The following is a 12133-nucleotide window of genomic DNA, read 5'->3' as shown; positions in this document are numbered from 1 at the left end:
GTCACTAACCAACTCAGCCTCGCCACATGATGAGCAAGCAGGGACCCGTACTCGCAGCTACGCACTGCATTCTTGCACCCAAAGACAGCTCTGAAGAGATCCTCCCCGCTAGTCACTATCGACGCGGAGCTCCCTGCGAGCAAACAACAGCAACGCCAAAAATAGACGTACGTCGCATCATGTTGTCGCCCACCGATAGCGAACCCGATGACTCGGCACCAGAGCATGAGGACAAAGATTTCGATAGCAACAATGTAGCGGCCATGCGCGTTGCCTCATGCAGAGTTGTCAGTCATAAGTATGTACAGTATATCACAGGATGCTCCTGACCTGTGCATGACCGGATACGTTATTGTTCAGTTCGTTGCTCCAGTATTTGGTTACGGCCGCTACCCATCAGTGCTTGTTGTGTCCCGGCGACGGAAGGATAGAGCAGACTTCCTGCAAGAGTCGGTTACATCCAAGTGCAATGAGGTTACCGTCGGTGCCTTGTAGTGTGGGCCTCACAAATGCTGTGGTAAATCTCATGTTTTCAGCTTGTTTGTGTTTCCCCAGATGCCCTAATCCGCGAATGAACAACAAATAGATAGTGAGTGCTCTAAATGCGATGTGATCCCCACAGACAGCCGAACGAAGGAAGATCGAAAGCACGAAGAGACAAGAAACCAAGAGGGGGACAGACTATGAGGTGATGTCTAGCCCCGTCAGCTCCTTTCGGATCTCTGCCTCCGTCTCGATCTTCTTCAGCTGTGTCGCCTCCAACCGCTCGCCCTTCTTCTGTTTCTCCTTCAGCTCCTCGATGGCCTTCAGCTATAGTATAATCAGTATACCGTCCTGGCCAAGAAGCGGCATGTCAAGTTCACCTTTTTGTTCAGGTTGCGAACCTTCTTGGCCATCGGGTCCAAGTTGCTCGCATCAGCACCCGGAGTGGGCGGTACCGAACCGTTAACAGGGCTCGCAGCCCCATTCGGTATACCGTTCACCTGTATCTCGATGGATGGCCGTGGCGAGTCCACTGCATCCACAACCGCTGCAGCATCCTTCTTGCCTTTCTTCTTCCGCCCACGCTTCTCTGAGTCTGCAGGGGCCCGGACGGGCGAGGGCGACGTCGGTGCGCCCGGGACATGCTTCCGGCCGTTCGCATGGATGCGCCCTGGCGCTGGGCTGCGACTGTACCTCCCATTCGGCGTCGAGGGCGCACTGGGGCTCGTCGAACCCGACTCGTCACGCTTATACGCTGTACTCGCCTCAAGGCCACGCGCGCCAGGAGGTCGATAAGCACCAGCGGGTCGCGCAGGGGCGGGCTTCGCAACAGCGGCGTGGGCCTGAACGCTCGGTGCTGGGGCAGGGCATGGAGGGATAGCCTGAGGGAAGGGCGGGAGCGCATCGACTGGAGTGGGCCGCCATGATGCCTGATACAGTTCCTCGATGGGATGGACATGGACGAGTGGGCCCGTGCAATGCCAGATCTTGATACCGTTATCCACTCGCAGGCGGGGCGAGAGCGTCGCGGTGAGAAGGAACCGCCCGCAAGGAGACCATTCGCAGTGCGAAGAGTTGGAGGCGTCGATACTCGTGACCCTGGTAAGTGAACGGCGATCATATATATCTGCCTTGCCTGCCAAGTTACCGAAGCCAGCTAAGGTGATGAGGCGTCCCTGGGGATTGAAGGAGACGAAGTTGGCGAAGGCGGTACCGAAGTCGTGAAGCGACCGGGCCCGTTGATCGAATAACATGGCCTTCGCCGGCATAACTAAAAAGGCTGCCTCAGTCTCGAGGCAAGAAGCGGGATGAAAGGGCTCACAGCCATAGATGACAGCAAACTCCTTCGAGTTCGGGCTCCAAGCAAAGTCATGGATGGGGCCTTCCTTGTCGAGCGTAATGCGGCAATCGAAGGTACCTGCAGCGCTCAGAAGATAGAAGCCACCGGTCTCGCCATAGTAGCTCTTGTTCGCCTGGTCCACTTCCGTCTGCGTGAGCACAAGCACCTGCGTGCCAAGGTTGTTCCACTTGATCGTAGACTTATCAGCCTTGAAGAACGTCTTCTGACACGTGGGGGGCCCGGCGAGACCCGTCAAACCGTAGATTTTCACGCTTGCGGGTGCGCCCTGCATGCGTGTGATTAAGGTTGTCGAGCTGCGCGGACGATCAACGCACCTTTTTCTCGGCGGCGAACACAGCCACCGAGGGATTAAGCCCAGGGCTCAGCACGACCGACGTCGCACCTTCCACCTTGAGCTTGTCGACCACACCAGCGGACCAGTTCGCCGGGTGGAACACCTGTATCTCCTGGCCGACCAGCCGGATCGCATGAGACTCCGAGAGGGTGTACTGCAAATCCCAACCCTCAAACGACTTCTGCGTGAATGCGACTAGCTCCTCGCCCGTCGACGCAGAGAACACGCGGAGGTTCTTGTGCTGCGTGCCATCCTCGAGTTTCGTCGGTCGCTCCCAGGTAGAGAGATACGTGCCGCGAGGAGAGAACGCGATGTCGACGATGTTCGGGAGCGGCAACTCCTGCAAAAGTTGCGCGCTCTCGGCCTGGAAGATGCGCACGCCGGAGGGTACCGCATAGGCGTACAGGCGGCCGTCGGCACTGTATTGGTAGGTGCGAGCCGAAACGTCAGGGGCCTGGAAGTGGTCGAGAGGCTCATAGTTTGGCGTTCCGCCCACCAGGCCGAGAGCTTTCTGCGAGCGGACTGCAGGCCGTAAGGTTCAGATCGAGACGCAATGAAAGCTGTACTCACATGCGTACTGTTGAGACGGTGCGGACGCCATTTGAATGCAGAAGCTTCGAAGCCGACAGTGAGGGAGAAGCAAGTGAATGCTTCAGCGACGGGTTGGACGACGTGGACGTCGGGGACAAGGTGTGTGGACCGTGTTCATGCGCCTGTCCGAAAATCGATAACCGGTCCTCCATGATTACGTAACAGCATTCTCATTGGTCTGCGCCACCTTTCAGCTCTGAGAAGGCTGTCTACCCAGAAATGGGTATTCATACGCTACAGCAGCTATCCCATATGCATAGAGTAGCACTGACATTACAGGCGAAGGGTCCATGGCAAGCAAATTGCTGACTCGAGGCTGACTCGAGGAGTGACTGATAGTATATGGTGAGTCGCGTTCCTGTACACTTCATGTTCGATTCACCATAGCTATATATTAGCCTTACTACATCATACTGCCTTGGTTTCGGTCTTTGAGTCTCATAGTTGAGGCACAGGCTTTCCTCAAGCTCCCGAGTCTGACTCGAGAACGAGAAAAGACCGTTTGTCGAACGTTGGCAGTGAGGCGCCCAAAACGCTACGTTGAACCGAAGTAAGTTACACTGTCAAGCGATAACATCGCGGGATGGCGCCCGCTATATGGGGATACGAAGGCTACAGTGAGAATTTTACAACAAACAGAGTAGTACAGTCATACAATACAACGCCTGAGTCTGGGGTATATACGCATTGCGTCTTTGAGAAAGCAAGTCCAAGCTGCGAGACCATTGCACGAGCGAGCTATATTGTCCTCTGGCGTACGGTGTCAGGACACTAATCACCAAGAGACAACATCTACCTTACCTTCACTGACGCCCAGTCGATGGTCAGACGCGCTATCCTATCGCGCAGGGCCAGTTGACATTTTGGGCACGTCAGTTCCTTGTGCAGGGGAAGCAACGCCGCTTGCAACAGATGTGTTGATAAGTCTATGGGTATCGTCAGCTCGCACTTCCCCCTCCTCACAGCAATCAACACTCACTGGGCTCCGCATCCCACATGACGTGAGCGATAGCCAATGCCCACGCCCGCGTCAAGGATCTCTGTTGGGTCGCTGAGCATTCCAGTGTCTCTGTATGCGTATTCGGGGGCTGGAGCAACAGGTGCTTCAGCGCCTCAATGCGCCCGAGGTGCAGGAAGAACAGCTTCCTGAGATAAACCGCGCCGATGCGCGTGGAGATCTCGTCTGAGAGCGTCGCGAGCTGGAACGCAAGGAGGTGCGCGGACGTGGCGGTGGCGGCGTCGGCGAGGTCGTGCGTCGCAGCGAGTGCGTAGGTGTCGATCGGATGCAACGGCGCGCACGCCACCACGAGGTCGTAGAGCGGCGTGCCTGCGCTGGCGAAGCGTTTTTCGGCGAGGCCGTACCGCGGGAGTGCGTCGAGCGTCGTGGATACAATCTCGAAAGAGGGCCGGTACTCGAGGGCGGACAGGCCGTAGATGGCGTGTAAGAGGATGTTGAGCACGTCGGCGGGCTCGGGGACCACGACGATGGCTGGCTGATCGCCCAAGGAGAGCTCGAAGGAGGACGGGAGGAGCATGGCGAAGCCGTTGTCGGACGCGGCGAGCACCTTCTGACAATGTACGTAGAAGAACACTTGGTCTTTGGAGACGAAGACGAGGTCTGGGGCGAGGTCATCGAAGGAGGTATATGGATGGAAGGCGTAGGAGACCGATACCGTTACATGACTAGAGGAGTCGTCCTCATCGGGCGACTCCGCAGGTGTACCGACCTAATGTCTCTTCAGTCGCTATCGAGGCGCAACCTTGGACCGTGGTGTACGTACCAAGATCTCCATAACAGCCTTTCCCTCTGCGTCGTCTGAGTCATCTGTCAGCCATTCTTCAGGTAAGTCCATGTCGAAGTCGAAGTAATCCATTGTGCGTGTCGAGAGGTGTAAGTCACTGAGAGAAATGGCAGCGGTTCGTCAAGAGCAACAACCTTTATCCCCCTATATACCATCTAGCAGCATCATGTGCATGGGGCGGTATGCCGACGACCAGCCCGCAGTGCACAGCGATTGGCGAGCAACGTCCGGGAATACGGCTGGCGTACGAATAACGGATAGAACGCTGATAGCGAGTCGCGGCCTCCAGAGGACGAGGGTTGACAGAGACCGGCACCAGTCCAGCATATTCTCAAGGTCTCAAGCCAGAGGTACGCTGCCCAGCCCTGCATGTCAGCGGGGTCGCCAGGGAGTGCAGTATAGGAGTGTTTGTCTGAATCGAGAGCAAGATCTGTGTGTTGGGACGCACACGGACTGAGACGGCGTATTGTCTCGGCTGAACCCAGGCCCACAGGGTCCCGCCTGAGGCCTGAGACCCCACGGCACCAACTGAGTGCGGCCAAGCACCGCTCGGTCGATGGGGGATCTGTAATAAGCGGAGTAACATCTCGCTAAGAAGTCACAGTGATTCACTTACGGGAACTAATGTATCTAACATCCGGTTTGCATTCGCATTGCAGTGACTGATTACTGGAGGTCATAACGAGATTGCTCATGGGGCCTACGGATTAGAGACTGTCGTAGAAGAACCTAGTATATGGTCGCAATGGGCTGCAACAAGCTTGGTGGCGAATGAGCTCTGCCTCTGCCCAGGCTCAAGCTCCGGCAGATGGATGGTCTTGCGTGGGACCCCTGGGACCATCGGGACACGATGTCTGCATTATGACCGGCTTCTTATCCATGACGCCATGACGCCCTGGGCGCTAGCAAAACTTAGTGTAGTAGCCGCTGGTCGTGCCGAAATCTGCCGCGGCAAATGTGGCTGGTTGCAACTCTGTTGACTTCCAGCTGCAGTCAAGGCACAGAGTGCAGCGTGAGTTGAGCGTAGTCATGGTTAGCGAGCCGCAGCGCCAAAACAAGGACTCGGGCATGATTGCGCCGTTCGGGATGGTTTGTTTTGTTTGTAAATCCCATTTATTGTCGCGTTAGGGCAAAGCCCTATGTAGACACAGTGGACTGTCGGTGTACTGTACTAGTATAGTAGGTCAAGACGTGGGGTCGACGGGAACATTGACTCGGTGTACCTCCGAAGAGGTGTTCGGGATGGTACATATACATCGATGAGTATGCTAGATGACAGATACTTACTATGCATTAATAAGAGTCGCCGTGACGATAGGAGAGACGATGCCGATATACGCGGTCCACTATGACTGGAAAGAGTGCAGATCCAGAGAATGGATGGTGTAGACTCGGATAAAGTCAGTCACTCAAGGGACATGATGGAGAAAGAAGCGAGGTCACATTGTGCGGACACACCTGGACAAACGCCTCCAGCGGGGCTCGGCGACGCAAAACGTTCAAGCGACCTCCGACGCGGCCAAGCGAACGCATGCGGGCGTGTCCACCACATCTCTGTACGTTCTCGTATACCCTTCGGTGCGACGAGTTTGCCTGAGCCATCACGCCCGAAGTCATGAAAGTCCGAGCCCTCGCCTCGGTGGAACGTTACAACCTCGAAGGCTGCGACACGTTCTATATTAGCGATGCCGGGCTTGGGCCTCACGAAGTCAGCGCAGGCAAAGAATAGCTAGTCAGTCGACGCAGAAGGTGAGAGGCCAACGACAGGCACACGATTTGTTTGTTGTTGGCGATGTCTTGCCAATTGACATCCTGTTCCAATATTCGCTTGGTGGTGAGACGGTCACGGGGGTCAATCGAGTCGGTCCTCTACACAAGGATGGTCAGGACATTGAACACGAGAGCTATTCGTTTTGTATCACACACCCACAACAGCAAGTCAACTGGATCCCTCCGATGGGTGACGAGTTTCTGTACGCTGTCGCGCAAGATCGCGTGTGATTCCTCGTCTTTCAATGCCAACACATCCACGGCCCAGAGAGACGCGCGAACATCTATTGAAATCCAAACGCAGCCGAGTTGCCAGATGCCGACCTTGTAATTGTAAACTTGCCTCCGCACCTGTTCCGGCGACAGACTCGGATACGCCAGCGTCCCGTACTGTCCACGGATAGTGACACGCTCGAGGGGATAACCCCCGTCTCTTCTATCCGGACGGTGAATAATGGTTGCAGCTAACGTGCTGCGAAATTGCGGTAAAACAAAGGCCTGATGGATAAGATGAGGATAAGCACTTGACACACCGTGTGGCTTGATGTAGGCTACGTTGTGCGCGTCGCACAGAAAAGCCGACTTCCTCGTTTGGACCCTATTCATTCCTAGGTAGGATCCAGCTCCGGCAACACATCTGCTACCCAAGTTATCTCGAGTTGAATAACAGCTCAGCGCTGCCAAGTAACATCCTTTTCAACTGGTTTGAGAGGGTGTCGGTGGCTCGCGGCGGGAGCATCCCGAGGGTGGGCCTGGAACGCGGTCGACGTTGCGCTTGCATCAGAGTCCACAACTGAAAGGTGCAACTGATCCATATCCGCCAGGTTTGCTGATAGCTCAAGCGCTCAAGCTTCAGGTCAATCATCCTTCGGAATCGGTTGTTTCTGGTGGACACTGCACGCACAGTGCAAAGTACAATCCTATGTAGCATTTTCAGAGGCGTCTCATACACCGACTGGGTATGTCTGGTTATGCAGATTACTTACTGGGTGAGGGAGTACTCTAGTCCATCCTTTTCTACGGTTAATGCTGGACCGTTACGCGTGTCGCCTTTGAGATTTCAGTGGTATGATTGATAGCTCTAACCTGAGCGCAGCCTGCAGACGGCTTGACGCGCTGGGTCACCCCGAGGAGCCCAATCACCTACCGTCGAGCACGTGGTCTCCGAAGAACAGCTGTGTCTTCTCTTCCCATGGATTGACCGAGCAGCAGACTTGCAGCAGACCGACAGAACCTGCAATGAATGGGGATGACAGCGAACATATGACAGATGCGGATTCTACAAGCTGTACTCGATGTAGTCACTACAGTGTATGGTTGCGTAACAATAAGGATATGTGCACACACTGACAATATGCGTCCGTCTCGCTCTACCTTCATCATTGAGCCATGCCTGCGCGAAGTTCGATTGGACTTCTGTTCATACAGTTCGCTCCACGACCCCGACAGCGTGCCTGGGGTGCGGACTACGGTCCTGCTTCCTTGACTTGGTAAGCTCTCACGATCAGCAACACGGCGTCGGACTATATGAAACTCACCAGAACCTAAACGTCGCCCACCTTCCCCTCGCACTCTTTCAGCTTCTCCCCATACTTCGCATACGTCTCCTTCCACTGCCCCAGCCACTCGAGGAGCTCCTCCTCAAACACCCCGTCGAACTCGCCCATCCGCGCACGGATGTTCTCCTCCAGGCCCTCCATCGGCACGATCGTCTCGCCCGAGTTGTCCGCCTCCGCGAGGAACGGCTTCACAAGCGTGTAGTGCACGACCCGCGCGCGCTTCCAGAGGTCCTCCCACATCGCCGGCTTGCGCACCTTGATCGCGAGGTTCGCATTGTACGCGTACGGCAGGCGGACTGCGGACGCCGCGTAGTACTGGTTCAGGAACGCCTGGTCGGCCTGGATCTCGTCGTACGACAGCGTCTGCATCTTCTCCATCATGTCCCGGAAGACCGCCGTGTCCGGGCGCGCGTAGATGACGCCGGTGTTAAACTCGAGCGCGAACCCGTGCGAACCGACGTACACGTCGGGCACCGCGCCGAAGCGGTAGGGCAGCGCGAAGAGCTCGTCGAAGTTGCGCAGCACGAGCGTGTCCGCGTCGAGGTGCACGACGGCCTTGTAGCCCGCGTCGTTGAGCGTCCAGAGGTTCAGCTTGGAGTAGGCGTCGAGGAAGCGCTTGTTCGTGCCTTCGCCGTTGTGCGGCGGGGCGATGCGCGAGACCGGGTGCGGTACAAAGCCAGTCGCGGTCGCGATACAGAGTGCTTCGGAGGAGACGTGCTCGGGAAGGTAGAAGAGGAGACGGGTCGCGGTGCTGTTCACGCGGTCGAGGGAGTGCCCGAGCGTCGCAATGGCGGTAGCGTACGAGTCGGTGTACATGCATGTCACCACGGCGGTCTCGTCGTGGGTCGGGGACTTGAAAGACTGGTAAAACTCATCGTTCAAAAGCGGATTAGGATTACTGCAGTCCGTTTGTTCAGCTTGCGCGGATCCACGCTGACGGACGGTCTACTCACAGTTGTTGGTAATTATCCAGAGGCGTCGGCCACTTCTTGGCTAATTTTGCGATTAAATACCCATTGTACCACACAGAGACCAAGATGACGAGGAGAATGGCGAGGATGCGCAATGCATGTGCGCGGTTAGCTTGTTTGAGCGATGCAACGTCTGTCCAGAGGGGCGTGTAGTCCTTGTACCGAGAAAAGATCCACATGAATGGTTATGACGGCGTGCAAATCATGAGCGTTCTAAAGCGTGCACATAGACATAGACTCAGGAGAGTGCGTGGCAGGTTGGTGGCAGATGCTGCGAGGCCATGTCCCAGCATTGCTCAAGAGCGCAGTACGCAGCACTTGGCGGGCGCTCATGTCCATATATGGGTCCCCGGCATTGCGGGAACTCGTCATCCTGGACGCATCAGCGGGTACACGGGCACTGCACGGGCAAGTCCTTTCCGAAAGGCGATATGCAACTTGCATGTACTTCGGTCAAAACCAAGAGACAAGACTTGATCAGCAAAAAATTGAAAGCAAAATGGGAAACATCATCTCATTTGTCTAACACAAAACACGATCGCGAGCACTGATGATACCTCAATCGCCACTTGAGGAGCATCCGACCTCTACGATGCCGAAGTTGCCCCCTCGCGTGATGTACGAGCCAAGAAACCAAATAACCATGCAATGCTATTATAGACATGCGTACTATATTCGTACAGTGCGAACCAATGAACCAACGATTGGACAAATATCTTCATGCGTGCAGAGAAAGTGCGGAGATTGCGACAAACAAGCGACGATTATGTTCGAGCGGTATGGTGATACAATGTGTATGGGAATCCGTAACGAGGGTGAAGAGGACTCCGGTTGGTCTAGGGGGGTCCGCGCGGCGCAGTCTACGCAGATGAGTCGACGGCCACCATCCTCGAAAGCGCGCTCGGGACGTAGGCCCCCCCGGCCATGCAGAAGGGCCTGCGCCTCCGCATGGGTCGCCCACAGTTCCTGTTGAGCAACATGCAGGCCACAAGTCTTCCCCTGACATGTTGATACCCGAACTCGGGCAGGAGCATGACAGGCTGAATGCCGGGCGGGATGACGACGGGCTTAGCAGGAGCGACACGGTGAGATTCTTGAGGGGATACGGAAGATGCTGAGGACTCTGCGTATACAGGCGGCGGTATGCGCGTACGAGAGGCGATTGGAGGAGAGGAAGGGGCCGAGCGATACGATGGGCTCACTACTGCAATGATCGGCTGGTCCATAAAGGGGTCCTCTGCGAGCGTGGTCAACGCAGCGCGTGTCTGCCGCGACGGAGGCGGCGGCGCTGGCCTGCGGAGGCGTTGGACGGAGGCGGTCTGCAACGTCAGAGTCGGCCGTGTGCGGGCGGCGGGGACGAAGAAGTTGGCGGCTTTGCCATGGGGATTGACGGAGACGTTCGGGAGTTTAGTGAACGACGACGCCTGCGCCGATGAGAGGGAAGAATTAGCGGCGAATGCAGAGCCGAAAGGCCCGTGAATGGAGTGTGCGCGGTACGACTGGACGGCCATTGCGAGCTAAATGCTGTAGACACGACGAGGACAACGCTGGACAATGCGCCAGGACAGTGAGTACGTCGTCTATTGAGCAGAGCCGCGGAGGACAATACCTTGCTGAGGCTCACCGGGGGATGCTAACGCACACAGCGAATGGTTAGGAGATAAATAGCGGCGAACGGTAAGGAGAGAACACAGAGAACAATGGAGGACAAACGACAACAATGGTGCGCTGTCGTCGCGTCGACGCGCAGGCGCCGTCACGGTGATCGCGGCAGCGCTTGTTCTTTCCCACCACCGTGACCATCAGCGATATACTTATATGCATTGTTCTCTCCTCATCTGCCTCGCCGCTTGCAGCACAAGCGTCGCTTTTCTGGGCAAGAACGCGCGGAAAGCCAATATAACAACGGAAACTTCCTTCTCGAGGCGAGGCATAGAGCTCGATGGATCGCGGCCTGGCCCACTGCGTCCTAGCGCTGTGCTTCACATCGTTGGCAACTATCCTTCGCGGCGATTCATACCTGGCAGGGTCTACATAACACGCCGCCGAACACGTCTGATCCGGGCTGCTCACATAGAATGTATCAAGCTCCAAGTTTCGGAGGGATCTTGGGGGCGGGGATGAAGACCTGGTCCCCGTGGCCGTCATCGATCTCAGCCGCTGTGCGCAGAACGCTGATGGGCTAGAACACCGGCTGAAACGACGACGACCGGAACGACAACGACGTGATATCAGGTAACGTGTGCAATTACAGTGAAATTTGAATAGATGATGGTCATTGCTTTGCACTTCCATTACCTCGCTCGCCGTGGTGTCTGCCGCGGTAGCGTCGAGTGACGCTGCTGTTCAGCGACATGGCCATCTAGCGCATGGATACTATATTGTCTCGTCTACGAAGGGCTGCTCGTGAGCCTCGTATGCCTCTACGCAGCCTCCACGCCATTGTAATGGCATAGCCATTGATACCGTCAGCGGTACCCACCGGGGCCGTACGTGCATACTACAGTCACGAGCGATACCTCGACCGAGGTGAGCCAGAAATATCGCGCTGGACAGTGGTCACTGTACCGGACGACTATGGTTTCGAGCAGACACACCTTGAGCACACCTGTGTACCGCGGCCTGTAGATCCGCTTACGCGAAGATGTTATGTCAGTGCTTTCGCGAATAAACGGTCCTCACCAGACTCGTCGAATCCAAACCTTTTCACGCGGCTCGGTAATGTGTACAGGGTACGCAGCCGAAGCCTCTTATTCTTAGTCGCGCATTTCACGAGCGCCGAACGCGGTGTGTATAATAGTGACAACGAAGAAGGCGACGAAGAGCCAACATCGCATGGTAGCCATGTCCACGAGGACTGGGTAGCACAAGCAAGAGCACAGAAACTCTCACGGGGCAAACGGCATTTGCTGCGGGTGACACGAGTATCAGGAAAATATAGCGACATTGCGTGGTCTGGACGTATTCCGGCCTCGTTCTCTGGGCATTAGCTGACGCTCTCGGATTTAGGGAGGGCTGCGAACGGTGCACGCAAGACGTGCTAACTTCCGTTTCCCTGGTTCGTCCGTTGCGAAGACTCATCTTGTCTGCGTAGGTGTACGGTCACCTTCCACACACAATGCCACATCCAGGTGAAGGTGTTGTTGATGCCGCGCTGTCTCGGATACTTTGACGGCAGGCGTTTTGTATGTGTGCACGTCAAGTGCACGTACGCCATGATCGGCGCTCTGCAGTCGGTATGTCACATCAAATCAGTGCCACAT

General features: G+C 56.0%; 4 protein-coding genes across 4 annotated transcripts; all 4 read right to left on the bottom strand.

Moving 5' to 3' along the window:
• Positions 1 to 513: 513 nt before the first annotated feature.
• Positions 514 to 2867, bottom strand: C8Q71DRAFT_732862 (eukaryotic translation initiation factor eIF2A-domain-containing protein). The gene is made up of 5 exons (XM_047922288.1): positions 2748 to 2867; positions 2158 to 2699; positions 1805 to 2108; positions 864 to 1753; positions 514 to 810 (listed from the first exon to the last, which is right to left on the bottom strand). The coding sequence occupies exons 1-5, from the start codon at positions 2776 to 2778 to the stop codon at positions 682 to 684; spliced, it is 1896 nt and encodes a 631-aa protein (XP_047783489.1). The 5' UTR covers positions 2779 to 2867; the 3' UTR covers positions 514 to 681.
• Positions 2868 to 3506: 639 nt separating this feature from the next.
• C8Q71DRAFT_853000 (uncharacterized protein) lies at positions 3507 to 4642 on the bottom strand (the record flags this gene model as incomplete). The annotated part of the gene is made up of 4 exons (XM_047926886.1): positions 3507 to 3518; positions 3570 to 3694; positions 3748 to 4495; positions 4550 to 4642. The coding sequence occupies 4 exons, from the start codon at positions 4640 to 4642 to the stop codon at positions 3507 to 3509; spliced, it is 978 nt and encodes a 325-aa protein (XP_047783488.1).
• Positions 4643 to 7466: 2824 nt separating this feature from the next.
• C8Q71DRAFT_732851 (nucleotide-diphospho-sugar transferase) lies at positions 7467 to 9168 on the bottom strand. The gene is made up of 3 exons (XM_047922287.1): positions 8853 to 9168; positions 7879 to 8797; positions 7467 to 7817 (listed from the first exon to the last, which is right to left on the bottom strand). Exons 1-2 carry the CDS (start codon positions 9047 to 9049, stop codon positions 7885 to 7887), a joined length of 1110 nt encoding a protein of 369 aa, XP_047783487.1. The 5' UTR covers positions 9050 to 9168; the 3' UTR covers positions 7467 to 7817; positions 7879 to 7884.
• Positions 9169 to 9367: 199 nt separating this feature from the next.
• C8Q71DRAFT_732848 (uncharacterized protein) lies at positions 9368 to 10649 on the bottom strand. The gene is made up of 2 exons (XM_047922286.1): positions 10480 to 10649; positions 9368 to 10417 (listed from the first exon to the last, which is right to left on the bottom strand). Exon 2 carries the CDS (start codon positions 10379 to 10381, stop codon positions 9731 to 9733), a length of 651 nt encoding a protein of 216 aa, XP_047783486.1. The 5' UTR covers positions 10382 to 10417; positions 10480 to 10649; the 3' UTR covers positions 9368 to 9730.
• Positions 10650 to 12133: the final 1484 nt, after the last annotated feature.

The sequence above is a fragment of the Rhodofomes roseus genome, assembly GCF_022264815.1.
Source record: "Rhodofomes roseus strain CIRM-BRFM 1785 chromosome Unknown C8Q71scaffold_2, whole genome shotgun sequence".
Classification (NCBI taxonomy): Eukaryota; Fungi; Basidiomycota; class Agaricomycetes; order Polyporales; family Fomitopsidaceae; genus Rhodofomes; species Rhodofomes roseus.
This window is presented reverse-complemented; position numbering and strand designations above follow the sequence as displayed.

Coding starts and splice junctions, on each gene's coding strand:
- C8Q71DRAFT_732862 (XM_047922288.1), bottom strand. CDS start 2,778: ATGGCGTCCGCACCGTCTCAACAGTACGCAT. Junction 2,700..2,747: donor ACCGTCTCAACAGTACGCAT/GTGAGTACAGCT, acceptor TACGGCCTGCAG/TCCGCTCGCAGAAAGCTCTC. Junction 811..863: donor TTCGCAACCTGAACAAAAAG/GTGAACTTGACA, acceptor ATTATACTATAG/CTGAAGGCCATCGAGGAGCT.
- C8Q71DRAFT_732851 (XM_047922287.1), bottom strand. CDS start 9,049: ATGTGGATCTTTTCTCGGTACAAGGACTACACGCCCCTCTGGACAGAC. Junction 8,798..8,852: donor CTGGATAATTACCAACAACT/GTGAGTAGACCG, acceptor AACGGACTGCAG/TAATCCTAATCCGCTTTTGA.
- C8Q71DRAFT_732848 (XM_047922286.1), bottom strand. CDS start 10,381: ATGGCCGTCCAGTCGTACCGCGCACACTCCATTCACGGGCCTTTCGGC.